At 38.2% G+C, this 24,683-nt stretch overlaps 2 protein-coding genes across 3 annotated transcripts; one reads left to right on the top strand and one right to left on the bottom strand.

The window, feature by feature from the left end:
• Positions 1-2,020: 2,020 nt before the first annotated feature.
• On the top strand, positions 2,021-13,468 carry LOC122758084 (interleukin-31 receptor subunit alpha). The gene is made up of 16 exons (XM_044011955.1): positions 2,021-2,181; positions 2,284-2,328; positions 3,533-3,589; positions 3,683-3,797; positions 3,878-4,029; positions 4,110-4,255; positions 5,896-6,037; positions 6,957-7,045; positions 7,124-7,331; positions 7,419-7,604; positions 8,247-8,378; positions 8,484-8,642; positions 9,758-9,901; positions 10,013-10,100; positions 10,197-10,278; positions 11,457-13,468. Exons 1-16 carry the CDS (start codon positions 2,124-2,126, stop codon positions 11,862-11,864), a joined length of 2,211 nt encoding a protein of 736 aa, XP_043867890.1. The 5' UTR covers positions 2,021-2,123; the 3' UTR covers positions 11,865-13,468.
• srek1 (splicing regulatory glutamine/lysine-rich protein 1) lies at positions 13,191-23,894 on the bottom strand. Of its 2 annotated transcripts, none has more exons than XM_044011956.1 (11): positions 23,570-23,894; positions 23,287-23,420; positions 21,153-21,268; positions 20,912-21,061; positions 20,186-20,364; positions 19,932-20,062; positions 19,763-19,850; positions 19,563-19,667; positions 19,281-19,352; positions 18,540-18,654; positions 13,191-15,838 (listed from the first exon to the last, which is right to left on the bottom strand). In XM_044011956.1, exons 1-11 carry the CDS (start codon positions 23,695-23,697, stop codon positions 15,647-15,649), a joined length of 1,410 nt encoding a protein of 469 aa, XP_043867891.1. In that variant the 5' UTR covers positions 23,698-23,894; the 3' UTR covers positions 13,191-15,646. The 2 variants fall into 2 exon arrangements, with proteins under 2 accessions (XP_043867891.1, XP_043867892.1); XM_044011957.1 differs by lacking the exons at positions 23,287-23,420; positions 23,570-23,894 and adding exons at positions 21,653-21,774; positions 22,157-22,888.
• Between the last annotated feature and the right edge of the window lie 789 nt (positions 23,895-24,683).

Below are 24,683 nucleotides of genomic sequence, written 5' to 3'. Positions count from 1 at the left end.
GACACACAGTGTGTGTCGGTACAACGCTGAGATGGAGATGGTGATAAACAGTGTTGGGGACGTTCTATAGGCCCAAAAAGTGCAGTCAGTGAAGTGTGAAGAGAACTTCCTGTGTGTAGAGTTCAACCCCGAGGGAGGAACACGCGGCAAAAAAAGGGACACGTGTCTTTGTCTGTCACTCTGTAAAAGTTATTACAGCATCTAAGAGGACACGTGGTGTCCTTGAAGCACAGGTGTAGTGTCCTTCTCTCCACCACTGCTGCAAACACTGGAAAAAACTATTTTACTATTTTATTTTACAGCACCAGACTTTCTAACAGTCTAAATAAAAACATCAATAAAGAACTCTTTACACTGGCACATTTCCTGCACATTTAAAAATAAGGTTTTAAGGTCATTTTAAATATGACTTTAAATATCTATAAATACTAATATGCAATCTTTAATTCCCACATCACCCTGTCTGTACCTTGGGATTGTGAGGCTGTTTAAATGAAAACAAAAACAAAAACAGGAGGAAGTAAGAGAGCTTTTCTGAACTTGACCTAACTCTGTAAAAGATGTATGGAGTCCCACGAGTAAACTGTGTGACAGATAATGATTAACTGACTAATCAATTAGTTGAAGTTCGTTTCCTTAAGTAAGTAATTAAACAAAAACAAAAAGCTTAAAAATCAAACAGTGTTAGTGAAGTTAGTATTTTTGCACAAAGGATCAATTGATTAGTTAATTACTTAACCATTAGTTAACCATATATATGTATATATGTACATGTATATATATATATATAGATAGATAGATATGAAATTAAATGACAAATAAATAGAGTACATTAATAAAATGATAAAAACACATTATAATGAGCGTGCACAAACACGGTAAATGATAAAAAAATGAAATGCAGAATAATAAAAGAAAGGAAAGGAAGCAACCATAACAAATAACAAAATTAATGATTCGAAACACCATCCATTTTTAAGTAATCAACTCCAATACAGGCAGTGAACAAGTCAAATCGTTCGTTTTCAATCAAAAGTTAAAACTTACTTTTATGATTCTGCATTTCTCAAAAAAACGTTTCCCTCCAAACTCATTTCTATTATTTGTTATGTTTAGGCACACTCACGTTTTAATGTGCTTGTTTTTATATCATTGTATTACTGTGTTTCCATTCATTTGTGACTTGATTTTTATGTGTAACCTTGTTGGAGAAGGTGAGAATATATTATATATTATATATTATAATATAGTTTACGTTTAAAAAGTCAAATTTTACTTGCCTCGAATATATACTTCTAATATTTACCTTGTTTTTTTGTTTGTTTTTTCTGGACATTGATGATAACTGAAATGAAATCATTGACTTTTCTATGCGAGAAAAAGGGTTCATTGTGAATTTGGAATTAGATTTCTGGGACATTCAAATGAAACATATACCAGACATAAGCGCAGATCTTTTATTTCATTTTTTTTCTTAATTAGAAAGCAATTCAATCATGCGTGTTGTTTGTGTTATATTAATATATAGGCAGATGATCCGCTGTGGTGACACCTAAAGGGAGAAGCCGAAAGAAGAAGTTGTGTTTGAAATGAAAACAATGTATTTCCACGTCCACGAGTGAAGTAACTCGTCGTGTGCCATCATTTGTGATTCTCAAAAGAAAGATTTACATTCAGTTCTTTGAAAGCAAAAAAGAGACATTCATTTATTTTGTCATGCTCTGACTCACAGAGGTCGATTCAGAGAGCTCATGTCAACAGTCATTTCCTTTGCTTTGTGAGGCCACTACAGTGATCGACTCATAAGGCGACCGCGTCTATTTGTGGAAAGAAGAAGTAGAATGAAGACACACTGTTGCCGTTCTCCTTCTTCTTCTGCATACTACTGGAGACCTTCTGTAAATTATTGGCGTTCTATGAACTTTGTGAGAAAGGAGTCCCCGCCCACCGTCACTGGGTATATATATAAGAGATTTCCTTCTTGTTCATTGTCATGTGAGTGTGAGCCGCTGCCGCTGCTGCTGCTGCTGCTGCTGCCGCTGCTGCTGTGAGCATCATGACAGTGACTGTCAGCCTCAAACACTCAGTTTCTTGGTTTCAGACTTTCAGACCCGGGAGGAGACATGGTTTTAGACTCAACTTGTTCTCCCTGTGTGAGCCATTTTACACTTTTCATTCTTGGTAAGTTTCTTTTTTTTTTCTTGTCTTAATTCATTAAATTTCAATCAGTATATCAAGATTTTGACTGATTTTTTTTCGCCCAATTTGCTGTTCACATTCAAGGTCTGATCTTTGCTTTTTCCTCTACACATGGTCAGGCAACTCGAGGTAGGCTTGTCTTACTTTTATACGTCACAATCTCCCTGAGTCAAATACAATATTTGTTTTTTTTTGTTGCAGCAAAACCACAATGAGAAATGATTCTTGTGTGAATCTTCTTCTTCGCCATTAACACTGAGAACACAGAGCATTTTGGCTGCTTTTTTTACTGACTATGTTAAAACGTACAGAGGTTATAATAAGAATGTGCAATATAGAGAGTCTTATATCCTTTTTTTTCAGCACAACCGAGGCACTGATCCATGCTGCGTGAGCACTAACGGTTACAAGTCTAAATAAAACTCTTTACACATTTTAAAATAGGTTTTAAAGTCATTTTAAATACTTATATCTATGAATATAAATATTTAAAAAAGCACATGTTTTAAAGCCTGAATATGTGACCTATAACACACACACCTAGATGTCAATATAAGGAGTTGTGTATTATTCCCATGGCAATTTACCATTTAAGAAGCTGCAAAATCACAGAAACTAGAAAATATTCACCTTTAAGCTGAACAATCACAGAAACTAGAAAATATTCACCTTTAAGAATATTTTCTTAAAATCACAGAAACTAGAAAATATTCACTTTTAAAAGCAAAACAATCACAGAAACTAGAAAATATTCACCTTTAAGAAGCTGCAAAATCACAGAAACTAGAAAATATTCACCTTTAAGAATATTTTCTTAAAATCACAGAAACTAGAAAATATTCACTTTTAAAAGCAAAACAATCACAGAAACTAGAAAATATTCACCTTTAAGAAGCTGCAAAATCACAGAAACAGAAAATATTCACCTTTAAGCTGAACAATCACAGAAACTAGAAAATATTCACCTTTAAGAAGCTGAAAAATCACAGAAACTAGAAAATATTCACCTTTAACAAGCAGAAAATCACAGAAACTAGAAGATATTCACCTTTAACAAGCAGAAAATCACAGAAACTAGAAAACATTCACCTTTAAGAAGCTGAAAAATCACAGAAAATAGAAAATATTCACATTGAGGAAGCTAAAACGATCAGAAATGTTGAATGATGAAAAACCCTCAAACCAATAAATCGATGATCAAAATAGTTGACAATTCATTTAGTAATCGATTAATAATCGCCTATTCGAGTAATTGTTTCAGCCCTTGGATCATTATGGAAAAAATGGCACAAAAGCTTGTGAGAAAACTAACCGTATGTGTCGTGTGTTCCAGTGGACTGCACGTCAGATCATTTTCTGCCCAAATATCAACACTGTGGACAGCAGCCAGGTACAGTAACATAGATACATCAAGTCATCAACTATAACGTCTGCTGACATGTTACATGATTATTATTATTGTTATGATTATTGCTGTTTTCAGATGGAGTCAATGGTTTAGAATGTTCAGGCAAATATAATAACGTTAGTCATCAAAGGTGTGCGTGGAAACCTGGCAAACACACGTCAAAAAAGACGTACACGCTCCTCATAAAACAGTAAGTAGCCCGCTATTTCTTTTTTAGAAAGCTCAAAACACATCTGTAAGCTTTCTTCCCCCCCCCTCCCCCCTTTTTAGAGACAAGTATTGCAAAATACACAGGAACATCACAGGCTTCTCCACAAGCATCACAGTATTTCAAAAGCGAAACATGACCCTGGAGGTCGTGGAGAACGGTGAGTGGGGAAATTGCACGAAAGCCGTTTTCAGTGCGTCACCAAAGAGCCTGTGTAAGTATGAACAGAACGTACAGTATGAAGCATTTGCTGTAAGTACGACAAACCTCTAAACGCACCTCTGTATGTTTCAGTGAGGTGTGACCCTCCAAACAAAGTGTCCTTCAGACGACACTCTGGAGAACTCAGCGTGAGCGTGAGCTGGCAGTCGGAGGACAGGAAAGCCGTCCAGTATTTCTCTGTAAGATATAAAGCAGTGGGCAGCCTGAAGTGGATCGAGGTCAGTATTAAACACGTGTTAAAGGGTCTGGTGTGTAAGGATTTGTCAGGGAACTACAGTGGCCTTCACATCCCAGAAAGAAACTTGTTTATCTTCATGTAGAAATGTTTGAAATCATGCTATTATAACTATTAAGTTGTGTTTCCACCGCCTCACACGGCACAGCACGGTTGAGTTGTGTTTCCACTAGCATAGTACCTGGTACCAGGTACTTTTTTTTAGTACCTGCTCGCCAGACTGCCGGCCACTGATTGGTCACAGGAAGAGACGGGCGACACAAGAATCAAGCCGAACAATGGCGAACTGTAGCTCAGTGAACAAGACTAAAATCCTAAAAATGTGGGTTAATCACCAACAATTACCAAGTGAAAATCTCAATATTTAACAGAGGAGTCTGGTTTATTTAGGGACAGCACTGCTGATCGTGAGCCGCATCACAAACCCTGCCGCTGTATTTCAGTCCAGTGACTGTGACAGACGGAGTCACGGAGGAAGTACTGAACAAATAGTTTTAATGAACTGATTCTAATGATTCAGTTACACTGAAAACAACTGCTTTACAAGTCACCAGTCACTAGTTTGTATGTGTCCAACCTAAACCGTGCCGAGCTGGGACCATAGGGGCTTTATTGATAGAAATGTAAAATTTGTATTATTGCATTAATTATAGTTGTGTTATTTACACCTAACTGGTGTCACTCATAACAGTGAAATCACAAAGGTGTCCTAGTGTGTTGATACTCAACAATTTTTTTTTTTTTTTTTAACGTGGAACATACAGGATGTGTAAATGTGCACTAAATGAGAAAATTCAAAATAATAACTTAAGTTCAAATATATCTGGATGTCTCTAATATGATAAAAATAAAATAATAATCTATGGTATATTTCATACAATAACAGAGACAGTGGTGCTAACAGTTGCATGTACCACAGTGTTTCTAGCAGATGCTATTTTGCAACACTTCACGTCACTGAGAACAGCTTCTGTGACAGGAAATGACACGGAAGATGGTAATGATAATAAAAAATAAACTAAGTACGAACATTACATTCAATGTTACATCCAAGGATATGCACGCAGTTTTGCTGCTGAATCATGCCTTAGACCGGCTCTGGCCTTGCCTTAAAAAACACATAAAAACGTTAATTGTAATCAACTGTGAAGCAAATTAATAACACAAAATTGCAAATACTAAGTAAAATAATAGGGACCTGATACAAAATGTCCTCCTGCTGCTGACACATGGAAATTCATTAAATAATAAAAATAAAAGAAACTGTGAGACAGTTATTTATAAGTGATGTGCATGAATGGAGTGTAACACCAGATAAATGCAGCATCTTGTCTACAATGTTTACAATCAGGACTGCAGTACCTCTTCTGAACGCTATAGGTCGCTGTTGTACATATTTTACTTACATCACCCCCTGAAATAGAAGTTTTAAACACTTCTGGAAGCCTCTGCAGGAAATTCATCCATTCACTTTCACAGATTTCCATAAAACTGCATATATTCATTTTAATGAAGTGTTGGGTGTGAGGCACAGTGGGTTTACTATAATAACTAAGACTGAAATGTTGTCCTAGAAAAAAATCAACAAAGAAACTTTATGACTTTATGTTTTGTTGTCCACAGCCGTCTGTCCAATCCCAGGACAGACACAGACACAGTGTGGCACGTCTGAACTCGTCACTGTCCTACGTCGTCCAAATACAGTGTGTCACCAATGACAAGTGCTTACAGTGTCCACAGAGTGAGTCGTACACTGTCCCACAAGGTCAGTTTGGATCAACTTTACTACATTATTATTATTATTGTTATTATTATTATTCTTATTATTATTATTATAATAATAATAACAATAATAATAATAATAATGATAAAAAACACAAGTCATTTCAGTCTGTCTGTCAATGGGGAAGCTGCGTGTTGCAGCTGAATGTCCCTCACGTCAGTTAGCATCAAAACTCAAAAGCTCTTTAGTTTGTCCACTGTTGGTCCAAAATGGCTTGTAATGACATATGTGGAGGTGATTGTACATTTAAAACACACTTAGCCAAGAGGAAAGGAATTGGGCTTGTAACCGAAAGGTCAAATCCCAGGCTGGGGCTAGTCCCTGAGCAAGGCATCCAATCCCCCATTGCTCCCTGGGTGGAAAAAAGTGCTGCCCACAGCTCCTGTGCCCAGCTTGTGTGTGTTCACTCCTGGTGTATAAATGTATGGGTTAAAGGAATACTTCACTGATTAGCATTTAGCTTTGTATTACTATAATAGGGGAAGTATTTTTGAAAAATTGTGCTTCGCAACCCTTAGTTTCCCCTGAGTCGAGAAATAGTTATGCAAAGCTAAATGCTAATTGGTGAGGTATTCCTTTAAATGCAGAGGTCACATTCACTATCACTGATTGGTGTGTGTGTGCAAAAATAATTAATTCTAAAAAGAGAATTATGTTTCATCTTCATTTTGAATGACACAGTGTTGTACTAAAAAAAAAACTTCAGTGTAGCATTAGAAAGGGTCCGCGTAGAGTCACAGTGGTTCGCGCTGTTGCCTCGCAGCAAAGAGAAGAAACCCCCTCCTTTCGCCCTGTGTCAGCTGGGATTGGCTCCAGTGACCTGTGACCCTCATGTGCAGGATTAAGTGGTATAGACGACGGATGGATGAGATTTGACTATGATCTGACTGTCCTCTTTCAGAACTGACTTCACCGCCTGTCATTGTCAAACATGAAGACACTGACGTTGTGGGGAAAACAGGCAGCAGACAGCTTTCTCTAACCTGGACGGTAATGTTTTTAATAATGTATGTACTTAAAACTGTCTTCTAACTCCTAGGATAAGAAATAATATGTGTGTGTTATCAGTTTCCTGCCACAGAGCCAAATGACGGCTACTATGTGACCATAGTTAAAGCGTCAGGAGAAGATCCACGTGAGCGGATCAGCGTCACCGAGCCCGAGATCACGCTGATCCTCTCCTACTCTGCTTATCATCTCAACATCAGCGCCGTCAACAACGCGAGCACCTCACCAGCCGTCAGCCTCACAATACCAGAGAGAGACGGCCCTCCCAGTCAGTGCTTACTCACTCACCCACTCAGTCTGAATCAAATATCGAGTGTTTTCGCTCTCATACTCGATACGTTTGCATGAAACACAGGTGCAGAGGAGAAGCTGAGCGTCAAAGTCCACAGTAACTCGTCTTTTACGGTGTACTGGAAAGACGATCTGATCAAAACCTACGTCTGCTTCTCTGCTGAGTGGAGGAAAAAGGGACAGAAAGCTGTGACATCTATGTCCTTTCATCAGAATGAAGATAACTTTAACACCTTAACCGATTTTACAGGTCAGAAAATATTATATTATATTATATTATATCTTTTTTATTATTCCGATACATCATTTGGTCATTTTAAGATCATTTATGAATAATGAAGCTGTTAACATCACATTTGTGCTGAGTCACTTCAAAGACATAATTCTCCAACATTGTAATAAATATTATTCTCCCAAAAAAGAAGAAATGGACAGCCCAAACATGACTTGGGCAAAAAGGTTTTGCTGATTTATATTTACATTTGAGCAGTGTGTGTGTGTGGATAGTGAAGCATGCGATATACAGGATTTTTGGATTGTATCAGATTTTACTTTTTATCCGATATTTGATCTAGTGATTTTGATAAGTATCGGACCGATACCGATACTGCGCAATACCGATTCCCATCCCTATATTGGATGTTATATTATATTATATCTTTTTATAGCCATTCAGTATTTTCAAAACTTTTTATTTTGTCTTTTATTGCTTTTTATTTTATTATTCTTATTTTTTTAATCATTCATTCTTCTTTTTTTTACTTTGTCATCTTGTTTCTTTCAATATTTTGACATTTTGTGTATAATGCATGTGGAATAATGACTATGTTGTAATATAATAGTAGGTTTTTAGGTACATGATTAAATGTTGTTGTTTTTTGGTCATAACCAGAGCCTCTGGAGCCTTATAAGAGATATAGCATTGCTCTTCACACACGACCAGAGAAGCGAACTTGCAACATCAAGTACATCAACAACAGTGAGAGCACCTACGCATCGAGCCACTTCTATTTCATGGAAGGATGTAAGTGAAACGATCTCCGCTTTCTGAATATTTACTTGTCCTGTTCACAACAAAATAGTCTGACTTCTTCTTATTATTATTATTATTGTTATTATGGCTGCACAGCTCCTGTCAGTGGTCCCAACATCAGCAGCTATAATGTGACGCTGAACTCGGTGGTGCTGCAGTGGTTATCCATCCCAGAGGAAGACATCAGAGGCTTCCTGCTGGGTTATTTAATCTTCTACACTGAGAATTTACACAGAGGGACAAGTTTGGAGAGAAGTGAGTAGGCAAGAATGTTGTTTACTGTGCATGTGTTTCTGGTAGTCAGCCAAAGTATTTAAACAAATTCTATTATTGTTGTTTTTTTTAATCTCCATCCTTAAGTTGTTATTTCAGTCTTGGACAAAGTGGTTGGACACTGACTGTTAATCCTTAGAGCCACACTGACCGCATGGCTAAAAACCTTGGCTATGGGATTTGGAAATTACAGTCAAAAGGGAAACCCCAGTGATTAGATTCCACACTGGGCAAATTCACTTGTTACAACAGCAGGGTTGGGGGCAGACAGTGCTACACTATGATATAACATAAGCAATATAAAATATAACTAATTAAAAAAAATGTACAATAACAATTTTATATGCGAACAATGGAACAGGAAATAAGACAATAATTTGGTTTTCTTTATCTCATGTGAACACCTTGAACCGACTGAAATCGAGCTCCTCTTAGTCAGACTAACATACCTGGATAATACGTTTCATAGTCCAATTACTCCTGCACGTACACTCTTAGTCGGACTGGAGTCGGACTTGGCATTCTACGCACGCACCACAATTTCCTCCCCAGTCTTTGACCTGGAAGTAGAAGGAGACAACGCATAAATTGCAGTACTGTTGCTAGGAAGCGAAAACCAGCGGCGTCTTTCTTTTTCTTCGGACAACACAGCAGCCACAAGAGCCGTGCTCCATCTAATTTGTATCCCGATTAACACGTACAGCAGGTTTCTTTTCTGTGACGTAAAGGTCAACAGGAATCAATGCACACAGAGGCGGAGTCACACGTACACTGCCAATAAATCAATTTTCTCCTCCACATGTATACTAGAACTCGGCAAGTTGTCTGATTGCCTGTCTTAGTCAGACTACGGCCTTAGCTTGATTAAACTGTGAATGTAAACGTATTCTGTAGCTTGAAAGGATAAATGCTTCTTGTCACTGCCCACTCCTTCAGTCAGGTCTGATAGTATTGCTTGACAGCGCCTGTTTTCAGACGCACCATCAGAATAACGTTCACACAGACCAAACAGAAGAATAAAGTTACTTAATGCAACATTGAAAACAGATGAGTTCAAGTTCCATTTGTAGCAAAGTGAAAGTTGTCTCTCTTTGCAGACGTGACGGTGGATCCTCAGTCTGACACGTACGAACTGGGCGATCTCAAAGCAGGAACCACATACCAGGTCCAGGTATCAGGTTTCACTCAGGCAGGAGTGGGAGTACGGAGCACAGCGTGTGTCTTCAAAACAAACCATCAAGGTGACATATCAACTTCAATTTTAAATAAAATATCATTTCTAAAAATGTATATTTGTACTAGTTTCTAAAGACGCAACTTTACTGGTTGTGTATTTTTTCTTCTTTTCGTAGGATATTTCCATCCTAATCTCAGTGCTCTTATCATCATCTTTGCCGTCGTGGCCACTGTGCTGATATTTTCGTCGCCGCTAATTAAAAGGTACAGAAACAACCTCAGACTTACTAAATCTTAACAAATACATTAAATCTCCTGCATCTACTCGTCTATGCAACTCTGACAGCTCTGTTTATTTAGAGCCAAAGTGGTCCTGTGGCCCAGCATACCAAACCCAGGAAACAGCTACACAATACAGAAAATGGAAAGACCCGGTGAAATGGTGAGTGTGTTTTCACTAAATGTCCTCGTAGTTTGTAGGTGTACTGGCAGAGCATCCTTTCTGGTCCACAAAGGCCACCGTAGTTCCCTGACGTGCTAGGGAAAAGGCGGGGATACACACTGGATTTTTAAAACCGTAGTATTGGAGAAACAACAATAAACTGGATGAGTTCTTTTTTTTATTAAAAAAAAATCTAATAATGAAGTTTAGAATAAAAGTTATAGCTGTCGTTAAAAACATGAGGAATGAGAGTGCAGCTGTATGTAGTGCATGATTAGATAGATTTCTCTATAAACTGTACAGTAAATGTCTGATTTCTAGTGTACTAATATACATATATATATATATCAATGTGTTGGACACAACCTAGTCAGTATTGTCCAGAATTTATGGACAACGTTGTTTTTATTGCATCTCAAAGTTGAAAAAGTGTTCGAAAGAAAAGTGCCAATATGGGACTTTTAATTTGAAATTTCTCTAAAACTGTACAGTAAATATATCTGATTTCCAGAACACTAACAGATAACAATGTGCTGAACACAACTTTATCAGTCAACTTATAGAGAACTCTCTTAATATAGTTGCTCAAACTCCAGTTATGTCTCTGTATGATAGCTAGTATTTTTATAATTTTTCTATTTTTCTATTTTTCTATTCAAAGATGTGCTTTCTGGGTTTTATTTTGAAAACTGGATGTCAATATCTTTAAAAATCAGCTTCATTCATTAATTCACAATTCAGTGTCAGATAGTTTGACCGCTGAGAAGCGATATCCTGACCGCAGTGATTTATTTTATGTCAAGACAGGTGGAGACAACTGCAACGTTGCACTAGAAAAGTGAGACGACTGTAATCAATTTGGAATAAAAAAAGACAACAACCACAAATTCAAATCACAAGTCCTCTCGAAAAGTTTCAGAGGTGGATTCTACCACTCAAAAAGAGTTTGAGCTAAATGCCTCTTGTCCCCACCCACTACTGCACTGCTGCTGTATAGCCGCGAATGCTCCTTGACTGATAGTTTTGCTTGACAGAGCCTGTTTTCAAATGAAGGATGCAGCATATAATGCACACTACCTTTGTTCATGAAGAACAATAACTTTCTGTAGCTTAAACTTGTGAAATTAATATATCAAAGATTTTCCTTTCTTTTTTTTGGGAAATTTTGTTGAACTCAGGAGCTCTTCACGTCCATCTTCAGCACTCTGAAGATCGAGGAGTGGGACACCAGCAGTCTTCAGATAGTGGAGAGAGAAGACGAGGTTCCCCCCATCATAGTGCCATTAGTGTTATCATTTCATCACGACTCTGAGGACGAGGACTCAGCAGAAAGGACATGTAACTGGATCCAAAGTGCAAGTGGAGGTGATGATGCTCCGAATATCATCTCCAACCTCCCAACGTCTACGTTTGCCTTTTCAAGTGAATATACAACAATGGAGATGTTTCAGCAGGCGATGCCTCAGGTCGCACCTGCAGTGGACACAGCCATCAGTCAGACAGGAGACAGTAGTGACGCACAGGACACCACTGTGGTTAAGACAAGTTTGGACCATGTTGGACAACTCACTTCTAATTCAAATTAGGACAGCAAGGAAGTAACAACAACAAATTGTCAGATTTGGACTACTTTAGAACCACAAACCGAGGATCAAGGACCGTGTATCATGAGTTCTTGCTCTGCTGTTGTTTTCTATACCGTGTCATAGAATCTACAAGTAATTAATTTACCTCACTGTGTTTGTCAGCTGCTACATTTCCATCTAGACTAGAACAAGTGCATTTCCTGAGGAGATCCAGGAGAAAAATGTTGAGTACATTCTTTTTACATAAATTGTAAATTTGAGTCAGATAATCCCAAATATTGTTTGCCATACTAGTAGGAATGTTGAGTCATCTAACCCATTGTTTTCCTATCTAGTTGGAATGCTGAGCCAGCTAATCCCAACTATCGTTAACTTAATTAGTTGTAAAGATAGATTTGATAATCCAAATTATTGTTTTCGTATAGAGTTGGTATGCTAGTTAGTTGTAAAGATGAGTCAGGTAATCCCAATTATTGTTTTCCTATCTAGTTGGAATGCTGAGCCAGCTAATGCCAACTATCATTTACTTAATTAGTTGTAAAAATAGATTTGATAATCCAAATTGCTGTTTTCGTAAAGAGTTGGTATGCTAATTAGTTGTAAAGATGAGTCAGATAATCCCAATTATTGTTTGCCAAAATAGTCGGAATGCTGAGTCAGATAATCCAAATTATAGTTTACCTAACTAATTGAAATGCTGAGTCAGATAATCCTAACTATCATTTTCCTGTAAACCCTATTCTACCAGCATAGAAATGTATTTACTTTTACCACCCATGGGCACCGTTTGCAAAACCTAATATTTTTACATAGATGCGTTTTTGGCGAAAACATCAGAAAGATCAAAAACTCTGGCGCCCCCTAGTGCCTGTTCCGTTTAAAATTTAGCGAGGCTTTTGATAACTTTTAATGTCTATCTTGTGCACAGTGGACAGGGATGAACAGGCGTGCAAATTGTTTGCAGCAAAGCCCTTAGAGAAATTAGTTTAAATAACATGCGAAATCACCAAAAATCCTCCCAAAATGGTACCTTCCTGTTGGGTTTCACTCATGGGCCCAATGGAATTGTTATTGTTTTAATTAACTGGCCTGTGAATGATTTAAACAATTCCAAATGATTTTAGTCATTACAGAAATGGCTGTAAATGTGTCATGTCATGATAGATTTCCATTAATAATGGGGGGTTTGAGAAAGAAAGAAATTTAATATTTACACAAACTCTTATAGCAATGCATACGATAGGTGTCGATACACTTGTGTTTGGAGCAAAGTGATGCAACGACTAACTGCAGTCAGATACAAACATAAAACCCATTAACCCGTCAGTCAGGAAACAATTTAATCACGGCCAGAAATGCAGCGTACCCAGGTCACGTCTTTGTGGGACACCAAGGTCCACATCACATTTGAAAGACTATTAAAAAAAAAAAAAAAAAATCATCAGTAGCAGATTATTTTCCACTGTGTGGTAAAACAGAGAAATAAAATTAAATGTCTGAATGAAAAGTCTCTTTATTTTTTTATTATTTTTGGAAAGAGTATGTATATATTGTTTGATTCAAACGGAAGCCAAACAGATATATACATTCACTCTCTTCAAAAACAGTTTCATCAAATCAGTGTGTGCACGAGGGGAAAAGCATGAACACGTTGTGACTATATGAAGTGGATCCACAGATATATGTATATATATATATATGTTTATATATATATAAAAATAAATGCCCTCAAATACTAACAGCTAAGTTTGTATGCTGCACCAAACTCTATCACACGTTCACTATTTCAAACTGAAGCTTTGCCAACATAAAGAGATTGGAAGGTTTGTACAAGCAGTAAAGACGACGGGCATAAAAGTCTTCTTTTAAATATAACAAGCATCCATAGAAACTTAATCTTAATCCAGGGCCAGTTTACACGTAAATGCTCTCACATATAATTCAATACTGGCTCTGTCAACACACACACAAAAAGGAGGATTCCACGAAAAGTCTGACTATTAAAGACTAAAACAGGGGAACAATACTTTTATGTATGTATAAAGACCATCTTAATTTCAGTAATCCAACATCCATAATGATAAATTCAGTTTGCATTTGTCAATAAGTCTCCATTTTGTCTATGAGAATATTCTGTACAATCTATGTCGAGGCACTTTTTCCATCCCATCTTAGTTGAGTGAGCTGCGTTAGCATCGAGCTAACAGACTTTCTGCGTTATTTTACAGTATAGGCCTAAATTTGAATAAATACAACTATTTAATTCTTTTTTTTTTCTCCCACCCCTCTTACACTGGAAAAACAGGGAAGAAAAGACCATGTGATGTTGTAATCGTGTTGCAACAGCTAATTATCAGAATTATAGTTATATAATATATATATTTTTTTTAAAGCAGGTGCATGTACACGCATTAAACTAATGTATCTATGTTGATGAAAAATGTGTTTTTCGATAGAGGCAGGTTCACAAGCATAACAGCATAAAACCAACACGATTTCATGCTTTAACAGACTTTGCAGATGATGGAGGAAACGGTGACGGCGCGTTTGTTTAGACTTTTCACTTTATCCTGCGACATCACATAGAGGGCACCTGAGCAGCTTCCACCGTCACAATACTGAGCGTTTTCTTTGCTTCACAATTCTACAATTCTTTGACGAAGGAACGTGTCGCGAGCAGTAAACACTAAGCAGAATATGGGAAGTTGCCGTTCTGTCTACACTGAGTCCACATCTGCAGCAGCACAACAACAAGACTCACTCACATGACCACAAACAAACTGTAAGAAGTTTGACGTATTTAAGGAAATGTACCGTTTGACGAAAAACCGCTGCAAGATTTTGTTGGTCAAATAATCTTGTTGTAACTTCCTGGATTATATATCACAATCTATATTTTCCAATAAATGTTTCGACGGTCACACATGACGCGGTAACAAGTGCGTGACTGGGCAACGTTTATCTCTGAAAATATCATTCAGAAGTCACAGCGCGAGTGAAGCCGCTGCCAAAGGTCTGCAGTTCATAGTTAAATCAGTTAAGCGTGGGACTGAAACAGAGACGATAAAAGTTTACAAAATGCTGCGTGAGGAAGTGTACGAAGCACAAATCGAGAATAGCTGCCAGCCCTCTTGTTTTTTTTTGTTGTTTTAAATGCCTGCATTTGAGAATGCACGACTAGAGCAAAGATACAATAATAATAAATAATCACTTTACAGCTCCTCTCTCTGATCCTCATGCAAACTGGACATTTGTACTAACACAGGTCAGTGCCAACACTCTCAAATTCATGAAAATATTTCATTACTCTTAATGCAGATGGCTGCAACATATTGACATTAACTAAATGTTTTTTATTATTATAGGTCATACAACCTGCAGTATGACAGTTAGGTTATGTTGTCATAGAAGTTGACAGAGGTTTAAAGGACTTTTCTGGATGACTGGAGAGCAAGGTCTCATTGTCACTGAAGGAATGGAGAGAAATGTTTTGGTCTTTTTTTAAAATGATCTAGATTAGCCAATCAGGGACCAGGATGGGGTAATGCAGCTACTTTATCCGTTTCCATTTCTCCGAGTCTCTTAAGTTGCTGTATTCTGTATTTTTGTTTGTTTTCTGAATTATCGCTCTCTCTGTCGCTTGCACACTGAACACGAGTTGTATCACAGGTGCCATGAATACACTTTTAGAAATGGAAAATAAAAAGAAATGTGACAACGGGAAGAAAACGACACCGGTGCAAGTGTTAGTGTGATGGAGGGTGTGGATGACGGTGCAGGATTCACTTCAATAATGTCGTCACAGTCATTTGGTAAAGGCTGCACCCGGATTCCTCCTCCTCCTTGTGAGTCTTGTAGCTGCCGTTGTGGTGGACAGAGGGGGACGATGGCGCCATGTCCTCGCTGTGTGACGGCGAGTCGTCCCTCTCACTTTCATAGACCTCCTTTTCTTTTCTGCTGTGTTCATTTCCCGCCTGAAAAAAAACAATCACACCTTATCAGTCACTTTCTGATAAATATTAGTGTGAAAAAATATTGCCGAGGAAGAGAAGATTAGATACTGTGGTAATTCTTTGGCAACAGATGCAAAATGATTTAAAAAACAATAATTTGAGACAACATATTCAAAATATAATTGTTACAAAACAGATAAAGCAGTAAAAAGGTCAGCCTTTGATTATGTTTACCTCCACAGCCCTGAGGAGATGACAGATTAGTGACAGAATCAGATACAGGAAACTTTGCAACACATACACTCAAATCAATATTTTTTTTTGCTTGAACCCTAGCTGTCATATCTTGTAGAAAATATGTGTCAAATGTCCTTCTCCAATTTTACAATTTTCATAGTGCGTAACCTCGGCGTAAACGGTTATAATTGTGTCTGAATTGTTTCTCGGTGTGTTTTCGGCGTAATAAACCAACCAGAGCTTGTCATTCCCCTTTAAAAGCCAGGTGTGTATGTGGCTGGTGCATAGCTGAGATGAAAATTAGTGTTTACTATTAGTGTGAACTTTAAAGAACTGTGACAAAGTCAGGTTTAATGGTCCATGGTGATGATAGGAGCATCTCACAATCTCACATCATGTGCAGTTGTTTTAAATTTGAGACAACACAGAGCATCTGCATTAATATGTGAGACGCTTTGTCTGTAATTCGATTCTCAACTGAATCTACAAGAGGGAAGGAAGAGACAATGAAACCAAGTCATTTTTGACACAGAAACATCCCCATCAGCCACAAGACAGGAGCCAGAATCACAGGACTACACTTTTAAAATATGTCATACCCCCAATTAAACAGTTTGCACTAGCCGTTTACAGCTGTTTCAACAGGTAAAATGGGCAGAGTGAACTATAATGTCTGAAATATGTCAACTGAAACACTGCATGTAACTGTTTGCACTAGCCCTGAGAGGGCTACACTTAAGCTGCAGGAGATCAATGGTTTGTTATGATGTTACCATTTTCAAGCTGCTGCAGTTGCTGCTCTACGTGCTCTATTATTTTTTTTTAAACATTTATTTATCTATTATACATTTCCAGCAGGTTCTTGTTCCGCACTTGTAATGTATAAAATAAGACATGTCTGAATAAAAAAAGACTAGACAGAAAGGTGTTTTGCGGTGCAACTCCTCTTTGCAAGTTTGCAGCGGTTTGCGAGAACATTTGTCGCGTCAAAGTGTTCTGATCATTATCGACAGAAAAGATAAGGTGTCGACACCTGAACACTTTGAGAAGCCGGTGTTTGTAGTGGTTTGGCACTGGAGCAGTGAAACCTTCAGAAACTTAGTTACTCAGCAAGACTTTGTCTGGACAGAATATCAGAGACGGAACGACAGTCTGTGTGTTTAATTCTCACAGAACATTTTTGTTGTTTGACGACTTTAATAACAAAATGGTCATTAATATCCATTAAAGATCTAAATACGATGAAATATCTAATTAATTTATAATCTTCTAATGTGATTTGACATTTTTCTTTTTTTTAGATTTTAGTTTCAATTAACGTATGGTCTGATTATATCCAGCATTAAGAGGACAATACAAGAAATAAAAGGGGTGTTTTGACAAGATCACTTATTCAGTTGCTGCAGAGAGACGTGTGTCTGTGTTTTGATCAAAAAACACAGATACATTTGATAAAACACTTAAGTAGCATCATGACGATGTAATAGCAAGAATAAATGTTTTCCTCATATGTTAGCATTACGCTGTCATTAACAGTGTTCATACACTTCATTAAAGGTGAAATACAAGCACGTTTTAAAGGCGCACAACTTTTACAGCACCTTACAGTTGTGGTAAAGTACATATATATTCAATACATACATACTCAAAATGAATAATTTCACTTTTTCCAATATGAGAGGTGATACTGATAGGAGGCGGTTTTATGCTATTAATTCCGTTCCACATTCGTTTTTCATACTAGGGGATGGTTTCTGTTTCAAAATGTGTCACCAGTTTGTAAGTAACCAAGTACAGTACAAAGAACTAACTATTCAGTCAGATAGCTATTTGTTACAAAGGAAATAAACTTACATTTTCAAGCATTTCCTCAAATTCAAGCACTTTTCAAGCCAAACCTCACAAGCGTGTAGGAAACACACACACACACACACGTAGGCCTCTTATATCAAGTTGTACTTTACTTTTATCAGATCACAGTTCACAGGCACTGAATGTGCTGACACGTTTCAATAGCCACGAAATGGGGATAATTACACTCTGTGCAACATGATCTGTTTTCATAACAAAGTGCGCAGTAAAACACATTACTTAGCTTAGAGTGTTGAAAGTTGCTCGTTCTTCAAAAGTGACAATTAAATTAAATGCCTGCAGCACGTCATTAAATAAGTGCACTTGGGAAAAATACTTTGGGTAGAAGCACTTCTTGGACTCAGAGGTGCTCTTTGGAAAAAACTAATGCACTCTCTACTAACACTTTAAAATGCCTTTAATGAAGTGGCATGGACCTGTTGAACCATTCAACACAAACACCTGTACCTTCAGCATCAAGCCTTATATAAACAACAGACCAAAGCACTTCAGTTAATTGATCTACTTGTTTATCCGTTTGAAAGATAAAGTCTTTTTTTTTTATTGATTGACATTTAAAGCAAAGTCTGCATTATTTTCAGTCATGTTGCATTGTAGTGTGGAACATTCTTACCTTCACCGGCTTGGCCTTGCTCTTTATCCTGTCCTCGTCTTTGCGGCTCCTCTTCCTGGACGTGGAGCGCTCCTTTCTGTCCCTGCTGCGATCCCTCCTCTTGTCTTTCTTACCTCTGAAAGAACCAGAGGAAACAAAGCCACAACACAATCACAGCCTTGCAGACACCATATGAAAAGTCATATGAAAAACAGCTGGTTTTAATTAACACAGAACTAAGGAAGCTGGAAATATTGTTTAAATTGTTCACAATTTTCCATCAAGCACCTGGAGAATCAGCTGATAAAGCATGTGCGTCTCTTTCCCCCTCTCTTTCTCTGTTTTGTTTCAAATAGTGGGGTCTACTGTATCTCAGTCGATGCTCATGCTGTTTCCAAAATTCTTCTTAAAATGCAGAAAGCAGAAAATAAATAGCCAGTTTGCATGATAGCCAGTTTGCATGATAGCTTGGTGGGTAGAGCATTCCAGGTTCAATTCCACAAATTATTGTAAAGAAAAAAATAACAGGACTACGGCTAATTCTGGATTAAACATTGCTGTTAGAGACACATTTCTTTTACTGGTTTCCTCAGAAATACAATATATCAATTTGTATTATTAAATAACAGGAGGATAATTTAAGTGAATTACACAACACGTTACACACATCTGATTAATACTTATGGACAACTAAATACACTAAACATCTGATGCATCAAGACGCATTAAAGTATTGAGCAGATTGAGATGTTATGGATTTACCTTTTTGGTGAGGGTGACCTGACTTTTCTGCGAGGGCTCTTGGATCGATCCTTACTCTTCCTCCGGTGGCCTCTGACAACAACAACAACAACATTAGCAGGATCGTCACTGTCCAACCAGGACAAGGACCTACATTATCCATAAATAACTGATAACTGCCAAGTAAAAAGCACTCTACTGTTTCAGTTCCCTGAATCCATATGTGCTTTCCTCTACCTGGACCTGTCAGATAGGGTTTTAATTGACAACACCTGATATACGGTACAATGTTTTGCATCGTACCTGGAGCGACTCCGACTATGTCTCTTGTCTCTGGAGCGAGAGCGCTTCCTGTGGCTGCTTCGGGAGCTGTGGGAGTCGCTCCCTTGCCATGACTTTTGCGATGATCTACCCCAACAGGAGAATAAAATGTTGCTATTATCACATTATCACAGCATGAATGACACAGTGACATGCAAAAAAACTGGATGATGAATGAGCACCTGTGTTTGGAGCGTGACCTTTTCCTGCGTGTTTGTGAGTGTGACCGTTTTGACCTTCTTGTATGACTGGAGGGTTGCGCCTCGACTTCTGTGGGAGGAGCAACAGCAAACTTAGCACCAAAGTGCAACTGAATAGTTTTCTTATACACCAACAAATTAAAATAAGCACCTGGTTCTATGGCAGCAGCAATGGTACACTGGGCCTCCCTCACCCGCTTCATCACAATTTCTAGCTCCTTAGCAGCCGCCTGCGGTGTCAGCTCTGGGGGTTTCACTATGGCATTATTGGAATGGTTAACCCTGAAACACAGTAAAACTGTATCAACTAAATAGTATTGTTTTCAAACTTACATGGGTAACAAGAAACACATTTGCTTTTTTCAGAGCATTGTCTACTTAGAACCAAATTATTAACATCCATACTTGAGCGGTCGGTCCCCAAACATGACTCCATTGAAGGTCAGAGCTCTGGCAACAGACTCCTGCTCAACAAACTCCACGAAGGCGAAACGTGTCGGCTGCGTCTCGTCTCCTGCCATTCGCACAAACTTTACATCCCCCACCTGCTTGAAGAAGTGCAACAGCTGATCTGCATTCGTTGTCTGAGGGAAGAAAGAGGATCCGACTTTAATAACACAACAGAGAGAAAGTACGGAAAATAAAAAAGTTTTGATTTCCAACTGGAACCAGACTGGGGCTTACAGCTGGTTCCAGTTTAGTTTTTCTGATGCTTGGATGCATGCTGTTTAACATTAACGTACTGAGTGGACAGTTTTAATGACCTGTTTTTCATCACCAAGTATTACCAAGCACTGTATTCCCTCTATAAGTATCACCACTGCTATAGTCATTATAACAACCAATCTAAGAGTGCTGAAAATGCCCTGAAAATCTTCTCTGCATCTATTCCCAAACTAATAGTTGCCAACGTTACCAGGCACAAACATATATAGATATACAGATACAGACAAACATGTAACATACCATAAATGTGCAGATATACAGAAACATATATAGATATAAGAGCAGAATTCCCCTTTAAGCTTATGAAGCTTTTGAAGTTTGTTATCCTAACACACAAAGCACACAGCATCCCACCAAATAGCTGAAGCATTCTCTCCGCTGATGCAGATTTCACGTTTGTATTACCTGTGAATTTAAGTTGCCCACGTAGACAGTCCGCCTGATTTCATCAATTTTTGAGGGATCCACATTCCCCATGAGGGGGGGCTGGGAGGACGCTGATGATGCTGCGGAGTCAAGACTGGCAGTTGTCCGATTCACAACTGGAAGGTTCAGCTGAAGGTGGAAAAAAACACATGCAGGATTTACTTACATGTCACAACAACTGATTAAAAATAATGAGATGACTGCAAAGACGCTGACTCACATTCTGAAGCGGAGCTGGAGTAGGAATTGGAAGCAGTCCCCCCCCAGGAATCACACTGGGTGCTGGAGTGGCAGGTGCCAAAAGTGACAAAGCCTTGGCCTCTTCTGGGATTTTCCCTGCAGGACAGACGAGACATTAGTGAAGGAAATAGAGAGAGACTCTTCCCTGTCTCCTCTATGTCTGCACAATTAGCCCACTGTATTCTAAAGAGAGAAAGAGAGCATACACTTCCCCATACAGCCTACAGGTGTGCTACTGTGTCTACTCATGGTATAGTGGAGACCGAGCATCCTTACTTTGTTTTCATTAAATTATTCTTCCCAGTCAGTCTTAAGGTAATTTTCAAGTGCAAATATCTAATGTAAACTTTTCCACAAACAAAAGTTTTTGTGACTGTTTTTTTTGTCCTTGGTCTCTTTTCATAGATCAAAAAAAGGAAAAAAATAAATAAATAAAACCACAATGCAGAGAATGAGTCAACACTTTGATGCATGGGTCACCTGTACTGGAAACATATTGGTCATGAACCATACGATATCAAGCATGGGCGCTTTTCCGTGGGGCGATCGTTTCGCAGTGTTGGAAAGGTGTGCAACACAAGACAACCCCAATGGCTGCATCACTAATAGCACACAGGACATCAGATACAGAAAAGAACAACAATTTTAAGAACTGTAGGAAATGTTCACCAAGGCTATCAATCAATCAATCTAGGATTTTTTTCCTCTTTCCTTACTGAATTACAATATGTTATGGTCATTGTAGCTGAATGAGCATGAATTTGACAGGTTTCCTAACAACTGAAGGGCTAAGAATAGCTTCAAAAAAGTATTGACGCAAAACATTAATGCATGAGTGAATTTCCTTGTTCAAAAATTACGTTATTATTAAAAAATTAAAACATCTGAGGTGTAATGGAATCATTTTGTGCGGAAGCTAAATCCACATCAAATTTACAAGAATAGATTGTCAAATAAAGTAAAGTCTTTATTACTGGGTCTCACTTCTTGAGTTCTAGCCCTTCACTACATCAACGGGAGTAGGAGACAAGAGAGTAAAAGAGTTAGTCATCCTCCTAGCATCCAATGTGTGACACACATCCCACCGGTATGCCGTAGCAACCTGGACAGAATTCAATCACACAAAAGCTGCAGCCGGCTGTAGCAGAAAAGAGAGAGGGGGATGGGGGTTGGACAATAATCAAAACAACAAACCAAAATAACAAATATAAACACAACGCTAGAGATAAGCAATACTGTAGTTTCTATATAGAGACAGTAAGGAGTGGACAACATGGGAAAGTATGAAAGGAAACAAACCAAAATAAAATAAAAATAAATAAAAGAGACAAGGTGTCCATCTTGGAAGGTTCAGCGGGCTATTCTCCTGGTCACATTCCCCCTTGAAGGCTGCGTTGGCCCGATCGGGGATAGTGGCTTGGAAAACAATGCCTGACTCAGGCTAGTGTAGTGTAACAGCTGGGCCAGGCTAGTCATCTGATATGCACACATAATCACACAGAAAAAACATACAAAACCAAATTAATAAACTCAGTAGCCATCCAGCACTAAGTCACGTGGACAAAAAGCATCAAGTTAGAGGTGTTATCATTCTTGCTTTTTCTTTTTTTGACTGTACACAAGCGAAAAAATGTGGCACCAAGAGGGAGAGAAGTTTAAAGGAAAAGCAACACCAAATATGAAACCGATGGACAAGGGGGATTTTGTTAGCATTACATTTCATGGCAATTTCTTATATGAAAGAAGCTACTTAGAAAATGCCAGAAAATCCAGACTTTACAGAGAGCTTAACCAAAAATAATCTTACAGCTTCAAAATCATACAACATACATTATGGTTTTCTGTAAAAACCACCTTGTGACACCAAACACAAACCTTGGCTGGGTGCTATGAAAAATTAACTAGCCTGCTAATGACGTGATAAAACCAGCCACCCGTGTCAAATTAAATGGCTACAACCAAAACCAGCCATTTAAACAACTTGCAAAAAACAAAAAGAAAGAAAGAATACAGCAGTCAACGAAAGCACCAATGGGCTGAATTTAAGGAGAGGAGGCAATGGTGAGTCCACTGAGACACTCAGAGGAAACTCAACTGTATCTGTATGCACTCACCTTCCGCACAGGGAACTACTATCAAAGCTCTGTCAATAAACACAGTGTTGGTGAGATGCTGCGCCACACCAACACTGGAGGGCTCTCGGTACTTTACATAGCACACTTTGGACGAGAAAGACAGCGGAGCATTGCTGTGGAAGACAAAAATGATGACATAAAAGGTTATTTAGTTATTCATCAAAAACCGTGCATGTGTAATTGAATTATCTATGTGAACCGCAGAAAGGCCGCAGATCCACGGTGTTGCCTGTCTAGCCAGGCCGGGGAAGGTCGCTCTTACTCTGGCGGGTAGAGCCGCAGCTCCTCGATGTCTCCCAGGAAACCGAACAGAGTTCGCATCTGCTCGCTGCTCACGGCCGATGACAAGTTGGTGACCTGGACGACAGCGGTGCCTGGGATCCCGCTCATTGTGCAAAAATAACAAATACGTTGACAAACATCAACAATGGTACGCTCACAATATTTATATCTAAACACCCCGCAAGGTGCTTCTTTTTTCCTTTTTTTTTTCCTACGGAGTGCACCCAGGCAGGCGGATGGAGAGGTTTCCTCTTGAGTTTGGTTGTCAAATCAGATAATAGTGCCACCTACTGACCGGAGTGTGGAACTGTTCAAACTGAAGCTGCAATACTGCATGTTTTTCCACACATTTTCACTATTATTGAACTATATACCTTTGCTGCACATAACAAAAACACATCTATGTTATCATTATAATAACATTCATTTAAAAAAGTCTTTGTTTTTACCCTTTGAATTAGATTTACACAATTTAAGAGAAACTTAACAGCAAGCCATTTAAATTCAGTCAATTTAAATAATACATTTTATTGTGTAAATATTTGTCATTGTGGCAGTGGCAGAGTATCACTTACTAACATTTATCTTTCTCTGTTCCTATTCCACTTATCCTGTTCCTGTTTGATATTTTGTTGGGTTTTACATTTCGTTGTGTCTTTTTAAGTGTTAAGTCTTTTGTTGTGTCTTATTTAAATGACAAATCTTTTGTTGTGTCTTATTTAAGGGTTAAGCCTTTCGTTATGTCTTATTTAAGTCTTTCGTTATTTTTGCTATTTTATTGTGTACCTCAAGCCGGGAGTCTGCAAAAAATTTCATTATGTCCTCATAATTACAATAAAAAATTCTTGAATCTTGAATCTTTTCCTGCCACAATGAAGTGACTATAAAGGGAATTTAAAGGGAATTATGTTGATGAGGAAAATGCAGGTGTTGATCAGAGTGTTTCATCTTACTTGATCTTATTGGACATCACTCCCCTGCAGTGCCTCCCTGTGGCGACACGTAATAAAATGGCATACGGCAACTTGGAGTAGTAGTAAACTGGTGTGATATGAATCAATATTCCGACATCCCTCAGACCACTGCCTGCACAT

This window comes from Solea senegalensis, linkage group LG21, assembly GCF_019176455.1.
Source record: "Solea senegalensis isolate Sse05_10M linkage group LG21, IFAPA_SoseM_1, whole genome shotgun sequence".
NCBI lineage: Eukaryota > Metazoa > Chordata > Actinopteri > Pleuronectiformes > Soleidae > Solea > Solea senegalensis.
This window is presented reverse-complemented; position numbering and strand designations above follow the sequence as displayed.